Source organism: Silurus aristotelis (assembly GCF_946808225.1).
Source record: "Silurus aristotelis genome assembly, chromosome: 13".
Lineage (NCBI taxonomy): Eukaryota > Metazoa > Chordata > Actinopteri > Siluriformes > Siluridae > Silurus > Silurus aristotelis.
Genome location: NC_139586.1, coordinates 18173797 through 18188273, shown reverse-complemented (window position 1 = coordinate 18188273; position 14477 = coordinate 18173797). Strand labels below are relative to the sequence as shown.

The 14477-nt window shown below is 39.0% G+C and overlaps 1 protein-coding gene across 1 annotated transcript; it reads left to right on the top strand.

The window, feature by feature from the left end:
- Positions 1-756: 756 nt before the first annotated feature.
- On the top strand, positions 757-12772 carry cp110 (centriolar coiled-coil protein 110). The gene is made up of 10 exons (XM_083559718.1): positions 757-1766; positions 3342-3467; positions 3561-5628; positions 6551-6651; positions 8458-8652; positions 8814-8924; positions 9705-9803; positions 10722-10835; positions 11813-11901; positions 12306-12772. Exons 1-10 carry the CDS (start codon positions 1614-1616, stop codon positions 12421-12423), a joined length of 3174 nt encoding a protein of 1057 aa, XP_083415844.1. The 5' UTR covers positions 757-1613; the 3' UTR covers positions 12424-12772.
- Positions 12773-14477: the final 1705 nt, after the last annotated feature.

Sequence of the window (14477 nt, the reverse complement as noted above, 5' to 3'; positions counted from 1 at the left end):
TTAGGAGTTATAAACGAAATAATATCTAAAATAATGGCGTTTCAACCTTAATGCATTTGTCTGAGATTCTTAAGTGACACGAAAGTGGATATTAATATGCTAGAACCTTCTGTATGTTTAGATTATTATTATGGTTAAGGTGAATTGACTGGGGTCCGTATTAAAATGTTGTCAATTACACGAACGTGTTTATGTAAAGAAAAAAAAAAAGAAAAAAAAAATTGTCTTATTTGCTCATTTTAAAGTCAGTTCCGATTTATTCAGTCGCACTGGTTAAGGTTTACGGTCTGTGGGTAGAAAGTTCAGTAGTTCAAAAGCTCGTGGCTCACTTAATAAATATTTGTCTGTAATTAAGACCCAACTGATGCATAACCCTTTTTGTACTGCACCCAGGAAATTATGTCAGGGTTATTCCTTGCCACAGCAATAAGACTTTATAATGAGTATCATGCACTGCAGATGCAGGATTGCACTGATGTTTCACTATACACTGCTGCTATCTGCACTGTTACCTCCTGATGCAACCCCGCGCTCCCGGCGCTTTGTCCTTATCTATCTGTCTGTCTGTCTGTCTGTCTGTCTGTCTGTCTGTCAGATAGATAGATAGATAGATAGATAGATAGATAGATAGATGCATGTGTAAAAACTTTGAGAAACGTGTATTTGTATACACTGTATACGACACTCTTCCCACTCAGTCTTTTGTTCTCTTGAGCACCTCGGAGCTCCTCCACGTCTGTAGGTGGCGACGTGGCCGCAATACAGCGGGTAATAACACAAACAAACGCGCGGCAAAACCTGTTTACTTTGGTAAAGCTGGTTAAAAACAGTAGGCTTATAAATATACCGTTATAACCTCGCTTTTTTTTCTTACGGACACGAAATATAAGCGACTTTACACTTTCAGTGCGCCTCGAAACACATCTATCTTTAGTCCTAAATACGCCGAGTCACTCAGGATCACGGTTGGGATTTTTTTTGTGCACCTGTATTCCGACAGATACCCGCTTTCTAGCGTTTTGTACTCTCGCGCTGTTTGCTGATTAGACAGTTTGTCTACCCGCGCAAGAGGCGGAAGCGCATTGGCTTATCATAAATCGGTAGGCGGGGCTTGTCAGAATGCAGCTAAGAAACGACTAAAACGTAAACACTTGGCCGGTCGCTAACGGTAGCTAAGCTAGCACAAACGCCTGCTCTTTTTTACATCTGTATTGTTAATTTATTATTAATTAAAAGTGGCGGAAAATAAACATACATAAGATTTTAAAGCAATTACAAAGAAAGACTTTGTTTTTAATGTTTTAGCTACAATTCGATGTTTAAAGCATAGCTCTTACTGCTGGGATAAATTAGCTTGCTGGTTGCTACATCCGTCAAGCGTGCTTTGGGTAACTCTTTATGTTAAGAAGATTTCCAGACGTTTTTGTTCTTTCAGATTAGGATCGATTTAATTGTTATGAGCTTGTTCCAAGTTACAGAGTCAGGTAAAGCGCTAACTAAGGGGAATAAACATGAGCCAGTCACCATTGCTGCTCGTTTTCTTTTGATGTTGAATCAGGTCGGTTCGGAGACTTTTGTTGCACAAAAGGCAAATTTTGATGTAATTGCAGTATATGAGCGCACTATATACAATGGAAAACTATGAGGATTTTATCCAGAGACAGGCCAGCCGCATGCGCAGTAATGTCCCTGAAAAGTTTGAAGCAGAATGCAGCCATCCATCATCGATGATCAGGTTTCACGGCTTGTCCATTCTGCCTCCTCTGGTAAGAGTTCTGTCAGTTTACATTACCCTCAGTTATTGGAAATACAATTTGGACTTTAAAAAAACTCTACATGAATGTTAACACCTGTTGAATTAATGCAAAACAGGTATGAAACTAAGAAAAAAAAATATATATATAATAAAAAAAAAAAAAAAAATATATATATATATATATATATATATATATATATATATATATATAATTATTCCCTAAACACAACTTTAGCAGCCATTAAATATCATGTTCACTGGCTTACATATAAGGAATTATGCACCTTTTGTCTAAAGTCGGTATGTCTGGTCCAGTCTCTCCTGTCTAGTCAAGTCAAGTCAAGTCAAGTTTATTTGTATAGCGCTTTTCACAACAGACATTGTCTCAAAGCAGCTTTACAGAAAACAACAGTGAAGGTGAATGGTGTGTGTTTGTCCCTGATGAGCAGCCGTGGCGACAGTGGCAAGGAAAAACTCCCTTAGATGATATGAGGAAGAAACCTTGAGAGGAACCAGACTCAAAGGGGAACCCATCCTCATATGGGTGACATCAAGAGTTTGGTCATAAATCTTTCAACAATACAGAACAATTTGTGATCATCATAGATCCAGCATCAGCTTCTCCATGCCAGGGCCTTTAAACACTCGGCATCTACTTCTCCATGATCATCCATAGGTCCATAATCTTCACGAGGTGGGACGTGACTGGAGCTGGCCAAACCTCAGGATGCCTCGGGATGGGGAGAGAAAAAGAAGCAGTGGAGAGGAATTAGCGTAGCTGCTGTTCATGATATTAACAGCACAAGTTGATAATGTGCATGTAATCATATATACTGTCTACCATACAGTGTTTTCCTGCTCTAACACACTGAAAGTTGAGTCAGATGTGTGAGGAGCAGAGAAAACATTTATAACAGATTTTTTTTTTCTTCTTCAGTGATGTCTGGTACAGATAGAGTAATGTTGCAATTGTGTGATCAGATACAGACCACATTTAAATGAAGTTTGGTTATTTGACTCTCATCAGGGTAGCTGCAGAAACCGGGCTGTCTACACTGAATGTTTTTAGACCATTGCAGGCAAAGAAATAGTCCTGACCTCATTGTTAAAGTGAAGACCAAGTAAAAAAAGAGGCTAAAAGCGCATTTTTTTAGATTTACATGCTGGGATGTAAACATAGATATGGGTCACAGTATTGGAATTGTGCATGAAGGTTTACAATGGAAATGTGTTTTAAAAAAAAAAAGGTACTAGAATGAATAAGGCAGCTAACCAGCGAACAACTAACAATAGCGGTGCAGATTAGCAAATGAATACATTACGTAAGAGATACCATTTAATGACTATAGTGTACTTAGTCAATGTAACTATCAATTACTTCTGTCAATTGCACCCAAAGAATGGTTAAATGCAAAATAAACGTATCAAATCTGTTTTTAGTCTCGTACATAGTCTTGATTTGTCTGCAGCTTTTAGTAAATGGTTGATCTGTGATTGCAACCATTCTGACAACACAAGAAGGCAACATTTTTTGTGCAGTTTGTCAGCTGTGAACTGAACATGACTTAAAGTATTTGTTTTTCAGCTGAACAAAGATCAGAAAGAAGAAATGCGAAGCTTAAGAAAAGCTACCTCTAATCAGACCAATAAGAGGAAAACATCTTCACCCTCTCGGATGTCTTATGTACAGGCCATACTAGAGAGTGTTCAGGTAATACAGAAAGCAGTGTCACAGATATCAGCTTGTTACATTTCCAAGAATTGACAGTCTTTTTTTTATGCATTTTTTCTTGCATGGATTTAGCTGCGAAAGGTTCCAACCATTAAAGAGTTTCAGGATGAGACAGGCCTAGAAAATCCTTTAAACACTAAATACCAAAGTACCACTTGCATCCCTGGAGGTAAAAACGAGTATAACACAGCTACAGAAGGATTTATCCATTGGAATTCATCCTCCTTAACTCCCAATCAACAAATGTGTTTACGTCAACAAAGTGAGAAAATGGCAGTGATAGAAAGTACACCTATGACATCTACAGCTTTTGACGGTCATACAGCTTCAAGCCTTAGGTCGTTCGAAGGAGAAGATTCTTTAGAGAGCAGCCACACAACTGTTCTGTTTGGAGGACTACCCGTGTTTGGTCCCAGGCTGGAGCAAGCTGTTGAGATGAACACAGATTACGAAAGTCACTTTTCCTCAGAATCCTTTTCAGAGAAGCATTCTTATCTAGATTTTAGCCACCAAGGGCTGTCATCTGGATACGTGACCAATGAAACCTGCGACATCACCCCTAGCTGGACAAGCAGAACAGAAAATGTCAGAAAAGATCCAGAGGACAGGCATACGCATGGCTGTGAAGTTGTGTTAAATTCCTCAAACATGACTAATAGGACTGGTGACATCATTAGCCACACTCCAGTAGATGGAGAGGCCCTGGAGGAGGAGTATGTAGTGTTGAGCAATGCAAAGATCGATGAGGTTACAAAGCCAGTAAATTTAGCAGTGGAGCCAGAGCCAGCCGAAAGACCTTACCGCATGAGTCTGCAGAACCTTTTGAAGAAATCTCAAGAGTATCGACGGCGTCAGCGCCTCCTGCGTAACCAGGCAAAGCCTTTGAAAACCAGCGAAGCTGGACGTGCCAATGAACACAGCCTCTCTGATAAAGAAAATGAGGGATGGCAGCCAGAGGAAACTGGGAAAATGGAGGTAAAGAGAACTATTGAGATCCAGAGGGAGGATCAGTTAACAGATCCACATCCCCAGATACACAAACAAAGTGGAGGGAGAGAGAGTATAGAGCCTTGTGATGTCATGAACCAACACACAGCTTGCCTTAATCTCACTTCAGCCTCAAACAGCACGGGGTGCTCAAACGGAAAAGCATCAGCGTTCTCAAACCATCCAAATATAGCTGTCAGTCCCACTCAATCCAGTTCAGCAAAATCTCTTTATCAGTCCAAGGGCAAGAAAATAGGCAGCATGCTTCCAAGACCTTGCCTCACAGGAAATAAAAAAATTAAGAATGTCCCAACTCCCAAGTTTTGCTTAAGCCCAGTACGTGGTAAAAAAGGCAGTGTCACAGTCAAAAAGCCCCTGGTCAAAACGCCTGTCTGTGTGGATGATGAAGCAAGGCCAAATCCTTGTGGGCAAAGCAAAAACAGAGCTGCGAGTCTCCTGCCAGGGACTGAGGGAGGTGCGCCTCTGTGCAAGACCATGGATCAGGCCAAACAGATCGCTCAGCTGGAGCTTAACCTGTCAAGCCTTAAAGTTCTAATCTCAGATCTGGAGTGTACACTTGCAAAGTCGCAGGAACATACTCCCAGAGAGGGAGCCGGCAACCCCCAACAAACCCTGCATTTGGAACATGAAAACATCTGTCTGCCTGCTAGTGAAGAAAAGTCTCCGTGTGTGGTTACCTTTAGTGAGACTGTGCAGCAGAAAGTCCTAACTAAGGATCATGGGATACAGCCAGGGAATAAACAGCATGAGCCATCACAAAGTGTGACCCCCCTGGTGCATAAAATGCGAGTGCCGGAGGCGTTCTGCACTATCAATGGTTCAAAGCAACACTCTGAGCGGTCCGCTGTCCTTACAAATGCCAACAATCAGCTTGAAGAAAGGAAGAATGCCTCGGGCAACAAAAAGAAAGGAAAAATGGAAGACTCCCCACAAGGCATGTCTCTCAATCAGTCATATGATGTGGACACACCCTCGAGACTGTGGTCCCAGTCAGGAAAGCAGCTGACCCCAGAGCTGGGTGGGCAAGATGGTGTATCACGTGCCAAACGCAGACTGCAGATGAACGCTGTGGACGGAAACACATCAGGCCAACAGAATGATGAGGAACAAGCTCAGTCCAGTACACCTAAAGGTGAGAGAAACTAGCTTGAAAACTTGTTAAATATATAACTTATCAACCATTTTTGAAGACTTTGTGCCACAAAATATATTTCTATAGCTGATGGTTGCACTAATTAATAGGTGAACTCATTATTTCTATAGTTTTCACTTGTATACTCTTCAGTTTTATTTGTTGCACTGGTGGTGTTTAAAGCTACAGTGTGTAGGATTTATTTTGGTTAGAAACAGTGGGAAAAATGTGAGTCATTGGTGGACTGTTTATAAAAAAAAATAAAAAAATAAAATTGTGGGAGGAAAATAAAAAAAGGTAAAACATGATGCTCTTGAGCTGCTCTGAGTCACGATGGCAGTCCTGTAATTCAGTCAGAGATGTCTGGTTCGAATTGTTTTTTAAATGCGCACGTCATAAACCAGCTCAAATGTTTTTTACGTCATCGCTGAAACAAGTTAGCCCGAAACTTTATATCCCCAGATCTTATACCCAGCACCTTAAATGTAAAATAAAACCTAGGAACTTTGACATGTATAAATAAATTGTAATAAGCTTCTAGCATAATGGTTTAACTCGGGTTGATTTTTAACTGCAGGAAAGATTCTGTCTTTAAAACCATGATGTTTTTTTTAGTTAATGCAATTCTTTTGTTTAAATCTCATCGTTAAGTCAAATGGGGCATATTTTGTCGGACTGGCTTTATGATCCTTTTAAGAGGATAATTTTTGATATAGCCCTTTGTTATAATGATGATTGTGAGATAATAATCTTGTCTCACTTGCGATGCCTGTTAAGTACCCTGTGAAAAGTTGTGCTCTTGTGCAGTATAATGATTTTTGGCTTTAAGTGCTGCTTCGGTGATTAGTTGATCTGTCTTGATTAGAATGAACCATTATTAAAGAAATGATTTATACTGAGAGCTTAAGCTTTATGTTATCAGCGATGCAGAGGGCAGTGCCGGAGCTACAGAGGGATGAGCATGATTTGCAGGGCAAAGCTCTGATCGAGGAACAGCAAATACAACAGCGTGAGCTGCTGCAGGTGAGATATGCAACATATTATACTAGACAATTCAGTCTGTCCTGCATTACCACAAAATGCAGTGCAACAGGTTGCAGCACTGAACTAAATAAAATAAGATTAAAATGGTCTAATAAGTATATACTCTTTTTGTGATGTGACCAATCCAGTGTACAAAAAGTGTAAATTTAAGTTTCCACTGTTGTGAGGTTAAGGTTGGCTCTGTGCAGGCCACATTTGTTTTCTTCCACTCCAAAACTGGCAAACCGTGTCATAAAGAAGTGTACTTTATTCTCAGGGACATCATACTAGAGCAGGTGTGAGCCCTTTTATTTCAAGTGAAGGAAAATCATAATGCTACATGCTCACATAGGGGTGTAATAGTCAGTTGTCCACATACTTTTGGCCATATAGTGTATCGAAAGTTTTACAGTGTTTTTGCCTTCATATTAAATCCACAGTAAAATGAATAATACTGATTATCCTGCTATGTTGGCACTTGTCACATGATGGGATATTTTAGGCAGGAACTGAAGTCAGTTGTTCAGTCAGTTCTCAAAGTGTGTTAAAAGGTGGAAAATGCATGTGTAAGGATCTGAGTGTTTGTGACAAAGACTATGTTGTGATGGGTTGATGACTGGTCAGAGCATCTCTAAAACAACGACAGGTCTTTTGTATCTTGTGGTCTGACTTTTTCTTTTATAGTTTGTGTACGTCACTTACATGGGGAAGAGATTGGACCAGGATTCATTCTGGGAATATGGCAATCTGACTATAAGAATAATTTCTTATGGCAATTTTCTGCTAAGATATCTTTTATTATTTTGGCAATGTTTTCTTTAGATATCTTTCATCGGTGCAGATTAAGTACCCCCCTTCATGGCAACAGAATTCCCTAATGTCACCCCACAAGAATTGTTCAGGAATGGTTTGAGGAACACGACAAAGGTTTCAACGTGCTGCCTTGTCCCCCGGTTTTCTCAGATCTCAATCCAATCCAAGAATCTGAGGGAGGTGCTAGATAAAAAGGTCTAATCTGGGAAGGTCTCACCTTGTGACTTACAGGATTTAAAGGATGGTAACATCGTTGTGCTAGATACCACAGCACACATTTAGAGGTCTTGTGGAATCTGTGCCTCAACAGGTCAGTTATTTTGGGGGCACAAGGGGGAGCTAGACAGCATTAGGCAGGTCGTTTTAATTTTATGGCTGTAAAGGGTGTATAGCAGTACAACGGTATTAAAAGCCATAAAAATACAGAATCTGTGTTCCTCTTATTCAAGGTCTCTCAATTTGGCTTCTGTTTCTCCTTCAATGTGCTCTGTAGGCTGTGTCCTTGTACATTAATTACATGCAGTAATTTATGCATCTAACAGGCCTGTAATGAACTTGGGCGGTTTTTGTAATGAATCTTGGCCTCTCTCGCTCTCTCTCTCTCTCGCTCTCGCTCTATTGCTCTCTCTCTCACTCTCTCTCGCTGTGGGTGTGTCAGGTCAGAGAGGAGAAACCCAGCCCCCCAGCCTTGTTGTGGGAATTGACCAGATCATTTTGAAAATGAGACGATCATTTTGTTTAATTGATGATCGTCTGAGCTTAAGTGCTGATGCCTCAGTGCCCTGTTGCTCATGTCTTCAGTAGGGTGTCTTATGATGCCCCCTCTGTTCCCTATTAATATTTTTGTTACTGTCCTTCATTTACCCCATTTCATCTCAATCCGTTCCCTTATTTTCTCCCTTTGGACATCCATTATTTCTCATAGCCTCTTTTAGCCTTTTGTCTGTCTATTCATCCAGTCCCCCCCCCCCCCCCCCTCTTTCTCTTTTTCAGTCTCTGGCGATGAGGTACCAGTTTCTTTGGAGCGTGTCCTTCCCATGTCCCAGCTCAGGATCACGTCTGGAGGACATGACAACCTCCTGTCTTTCCTCCTCCCCTGTTTCTGTGGGGCTGGGCTCTTCTTCCCATGCACACGAGCTCGCTCCATCTGAACTGAGTGCTCTGTCAGACTCACTGCACATTTCACAGGTGCCTTCCCACTGCACTGACAATTATGTATAAATTAATTCACAACAAAGGTTAACACTAGTAATGTTGATTAGGATAAATTGTTGTTGTGTTGCTGTTACATTTATTTGTCATTCTTTTTTTGTTTTAATGGCTTGTGTTATGTTTCTGTGTTCTATTAGTACCTTCTTCCTCTGTGCCATCGCCCCCTGGTGGCAGCAGCTGTGAAAGGCTACCTGACTCGCAGGCTTCTTCGTACAGAGAGAGTAGCTCAACTCATCAGAACCATCAAGGTGATTCATATTCATCTTTTCATATCCTCTCTTATAATATTTCTTTCTTTGACCACTTTTTTATTTTAATGGCATTTTTTCCCCCTAAAATTATTTGCACAAATGTCCAAGAATGTCTTTTTGTAATAGGCCATCAAATCCTGATAATAAATAGACACTTAAACCAGCCTGAACGGCATCTTCTCAGTGGAACTGTGCTAAAAAATAGTCTCACAGATTTAACACATACTGAGCCTGTATTTGTCCACCCTCTCAGAATTACATGAGCTGTACAAAGTGTTCTGACTAAAATTGCTCACAGAATAAAACATGATACTGACATTATCAGATCACATAAAATTATTTCAACATTTTTACAAGTATCATGCTTGCGGTGTTCTCCGTTTAGCACTGTTTATTGAGTATTAATAAACATTTATACTCAATGTATATTAATGTAATCATGTTATTGTTAATGATATGCATGAATGATTAAAGAAACATAAATAGTTATTAGTTTGGAGATGGATGATCGGCCTAATTGGAGCAGCCGAAAGATGATGATAACTAGTTGTTTGTTGTCTTTAAGTTTTTGCAAGGAAAATACAGGATAAATAAAAAAAAAAAAAAACCAGATATTTTAGTTCTATTAAGAAAAAGTGAAAGATACAGGGATTGTGTGACTGTGAAAGAGAGAATTTTGTGCTATCACACTTATTATCTTTACAATCTTTTTGAGTCACATACACTGCTCACTAAACTCTTATGTAATTATTTTCTGGGGGTAATTCTCACACACAGGACACTCAGCTGTTCCTCCAGGGCTTTCAGCCTCCCACACCAGGCCGAGAACACAGCAGCAAACAGGACCGAGTCCTACAAGAGAGAGTCACACTACAGGTATATATTATACACACTACAGATATATATATATATATATACACAAAATCTTTTAAAATGTGTGTACATTATATGTAACCTAATATTAACATTAACAACAAGTAACAAGCAGCAGCACTTAATGTTACTACAATTACAAGAAGCTTGTCTGATTGTCTCATTAAAATGAAGTCAAAATGGGAGAAAAATGAATGTGTCAAAAGTAAGGTTACAAAATTCCAGGAAATTTTAAGGCTGGAAACTTTCCATGAAAATGTATTGGAATAAACTGGGAATTTATAAAACATTGCAGGTTAGCTTTTAACAGGAAAAAAAATCTTGGATGAAAATGAATGAATGAATGAATGAATGAATGAATGAATTTTAGTTAAATTTCTATCCTGCACATTCATCAATCACATGCACACAGCACACTGCAGGACTACTGAGGCCACATGCCCTGTATATTCCTCCATAACATCATAAATCAATGTTTGAATTATATACACACAAAATAATGCCAAAAAATGTCCACCATGGTGATTATTCACGTAAATTATGTAAAAATTAACATTGTTTACAACTATCTTGTGCTGAGTGTAAGCTATTGTGCAACCAAAATATACTAACAATTAAATTACAGTAAAAAGTCATTTTTTTTTCAATTTATATGCATGTCGGCTTATAACCAAACACAATGTTTATATTTATGCTTGTATATGAGTTTATATTTTATTTTCCCAAAATGCCTAATTAAATTCCTAATTTCTCTTTGGTAATTTTCCAACCTGCAATATTTCCAAAATTCCTCAGATGAAGTTCTCATGGAAAGTTTCATAACATTTACTTTTCTATTGTCGGCCAACAGTTTTAAAGAAAATTTGGTTTGAAATTTGTCATTTTTTAAATATATATATCTCTTCTCTCTGTCTGTTACAGTTGCGGTCGGCTCGTTACGAGCTGTACGACCTCTTCACCATGTGTCCTGCAGAGCGCATGCAGATGATCAGCTGGGACCGACAGCGTATCAGAGAAAGAGAGTTCAGATCTAAGGTAATAATGTAATCATGATCTTTGCTTCATTTAGTCATGTGTAAGAACTGTTTTCAAACAGTGCAGTTTATATTACAATCTCTCCATCAGATGGCTTTGAGTCTGAACAACAGAATAAGTCTAAAAGACATCCATTTTAAATCACTCAATCAGTCTGATCACTGGCTTTGCTCCTGTGTATTTTGCCATATTGATCGTGGAAGTGCGGGATGCCAATACCATCTGAAAGTGTCAAGCTGACAGCAACCCTCAGGGCTTTTGCAGCTATTGAATGTAAGCCTGCTGGCATTTTATGAGGTTTTGATTTAGCTTTGTGTTTTTATACATAAAATGTAATGATCATAGTAAATAATTTAATGCTCGTGTCATAGTCACTGTTATCATTTTGTGAGATTGGTCAGAGAGTTGACATCCAGTATGACATTACCAAGGCAAATTGGTACTATAATCTCCCAGCACAGTGTAGGTATCAAACATCAGAATCAAACATTCATTTACAGTGTGTAATGTGTGGTAGAATGTGTGTGTGTGTATATATATCACACATTTTTTTTCTCTTATAAAATAATTTATAATTGGTACTAATTTTCCACAATATTAACTGTACCTATTAACAGCTTGAAAATAAAATAAATGGTTGATTCTGGTTGATGCCAAAGATAAAAAGATGCCAGAAATCTATCAGTGAGCAGAGTTCTTACCAATGCCCCCCGATAAACTAATATCATCTACATTTTTAGAACTTACAATACAAATCTCTTTGGGGAAGTGCTAATATTATAAACACAATGTGAGGTTGCAAACATGCTTGTAAAGCCCAGTATAGGTAAAAGGTATTATCAGGATCAGTCTTAGTCACACTGATGGCTAGAAACTCAGCACACTCAGTCTCTCTGATTCATTTAAAGAAAAGTGAACGCTAAAGAAGTTTATGTAAAGACTGAACGTTACACTGTGTAAATGCGTTTCCTTTCCAGGAGATTACAGAGCTGCAGGGCAAATTAAAAGGAAAGGGTTCTCTGTCTGCTGCTACGAGAAAAGCCCTGGAGAGAAAGAGGACAATAATGTGAGTGCTTTTACTGTAGACTTACTGTTTTTTTATCATGTTTCAGCCATATAACTGAAAATGAAGGTAATTAGCGTTTAAGTGTCCGATAGACGATCACTAGAATCTAGCGTTCACACATGGACTGTAATTTCTTTAACCGTATTTTCAAGCTTTGCTTAAATATCCAGAATCCTGGTGGTGGAGAAACTCTGATCTAAGCGGTTTTGATCTCACAAAACAAATTGTTTTTAGGAAATCTGTGAAAGGACAGCACAGGGGACACTGGGCAAGAATCCGGTTTCAGCACTCAATAGACCAAATATAACAAGTTCTCATAAGTCTCCTTAGTTTTTCCAGGCCCTCAGGCCAATTTCTCCTGAGGAAATCTGATGTAACTTCTCTGCTGGTGTTGCTGTTGTCAGGTTACAGAAGAAAGCGGCAGAAAGGACAAAGCCGGCAGTGGGTGCAGAGGAAAGATGGACGTTTGTGCCAAACCCACGCAGAGTTCCAAAGAAGACTACTCCGTTACGGCGCAGGTGAAAAGCTTACACTTCTGCTGCACACCCAGACACCAACACAGCATGGGGCCTTGCTAGAATATCACCATGTCATGTTTAATGACATGATTCCTTTATTTATTTATTCTTTTTTTTTTTTTAGTTGGATGTCAAATTTTGGAAAAGTTTCCTATTTATTCATCTTGCCAAGTTTATTGTGAAATGTGGGAAAATACGGGAAAATACACTTGCAAATTGACAGGCTGTTGTTAGGTAATGTTTTTTTTTTTTTTTTTTTTTTTTTTTTTTACTGTCAGCTGTATGTAGACTTGCTTCTTAACTTATTTTGTATTTGCATCTGTCCACTTTCTAATAAACGACTGTTCTAACAAGTCCCTGTGCGGTTCTTGAAAATTAACATTTATTTCTACAACCAATGACTGTACAAGAAAATAAAAATGTCGTCAAAAAACAAACCACCACCACACCGAATATTTTTAAAACATATATTTTTTTTATAATTGTATAATGCGTACATACTCTTCATTTAAATAATTAATCTAAATACAATCTGTGGTGCTCAACTGATGGAATAATTTACAAACAGCTTGTGAAAATTTGACATTGTTGGCTGACCCACTGATTCACATGATGTAATCCCACGGCCCATCTGTTGAAGTGGGAGACCAACAGGCTCCCATGTGTATGAAGTGTGCAAGAGTAATGGTGCTCAGATCAGCTTCCAGACCCTTCTGATCATTATGATGGGTGAAAGGAAGACTGATCAGTCACTCTTACAGTTTAACACGTGACCCCTGGTTTAATTCAATTCATCCGAGACAGAGGAAAAGATTTATTCACAGAATAAATACTGTGCTAGCAATGAAAAATCGGAGGATCTGCAATGACGCACACATACATGTACGAGCAAAGACATGACAAGTCTGCTTCTTTTTTTTTTTTAATTCGTCCTAAACATTTGCTTACAGCAACAATACTTCACTCAGAAAGCACACAGCACAAACACAACCCCATTCAGCTGCTCATACACCCCCTCCTCCCACAATCACTAGCTGGTGATAATTATGTGACCTAGTCCGTGTTAGTACGCAATAAAATGTGTCCATCTTTTACTACGGCCTCAGGCCTACAGCCGTCACAGGCCTTTCATTACCATTAATTCACAAAACCCCAACAAGCAGCGTTCTAATAATCAGCTCCCTGCTCTGTCATCCTGTCAGAGATCCAAACAGTTATACAGAACGTGACCAATTTTACTTTTATCCTCATTTCTCTTTTAACATTGATTTACCAACTTCCTGTGCAGAGAAATCTGAAATTCTAAATACTGGTTCTAATTGCTCAAGCCATTACAGGAGTGTTTCTCACACACAAACTATTGGAATGTCGTGTAAACAAAAGCTTAAAATGGCCATTGTGTCATCAGGAACCATGTTCTAAAGTCTAGCATCGGGGGGAAACTCACTCCTGAATGGATTAAACATGGTGTGTAATACACCAGTGATGAAAAACGTTTCAAGCTGTAGCTTGATTGTGCAAATAATTATATTGGATTGGCAAAGCGACAAACTGATTGATGCAAAACAAAGCTTTAGTACTATGTGCAAATCATCAATGATGAATGTCTTTTGGTTGTAAAAACAGGAGGGCGTCCTGAAAAATACAAACATGCTAGCAAGCGAAAAGTCACTATTGTTCCTTCAGGTTTCTCTATTCCATCTGTTTTAAGAGTAGTGACAGGGGGCATCAGAGCAAATTTACTGGGTAATTTATTTCAGCTTGCTGCTCCACACTGCATCCTAGCTAACTTGCTGTCTGTTGTGTTTTTCCCCGACTTTCAAACATGAATGCAGTGTAAAGAAAATAGTCTTGTTTCCTCGGAGGTGTCATGCTAATCCCTCCAAGGTAAGCAATGTTCATTTTTTTTATCTGGCGAACAGGGTTTAAAAACAAAACGGTACGGTGTTAGTGACTCGTGCTGGCATGGTCAGTTTCTTCTCTGAGCAGATCTGCTGCAGTGATCCATCTCACAGTAATACGGATATCTAACAGTACATAGAGGGCAAGGGGACTGCA

Coding starts and splice junctions, on each gene's coding strand:
- cp110 (XM_083559718.1), top strand. CDS start 1,614: ATGAGCGCACTATATACAATGGAAAACTATGAGGATTTTATCCAGAGA. Junction 6,652..8,457: donor AACAGCGTGAGCTGCTGCAG/GTGAGATATGCA, acceptor TCTCTTTTTCAG/TCTCTGGCGATGAGGTACCA. Junction 8,925..9,704: donor AACTCATCAGAACCATCAAG/GTGATTCATATT, acceptor TCTCACACACAG/GACACTCAGCTGTTCCTCCA.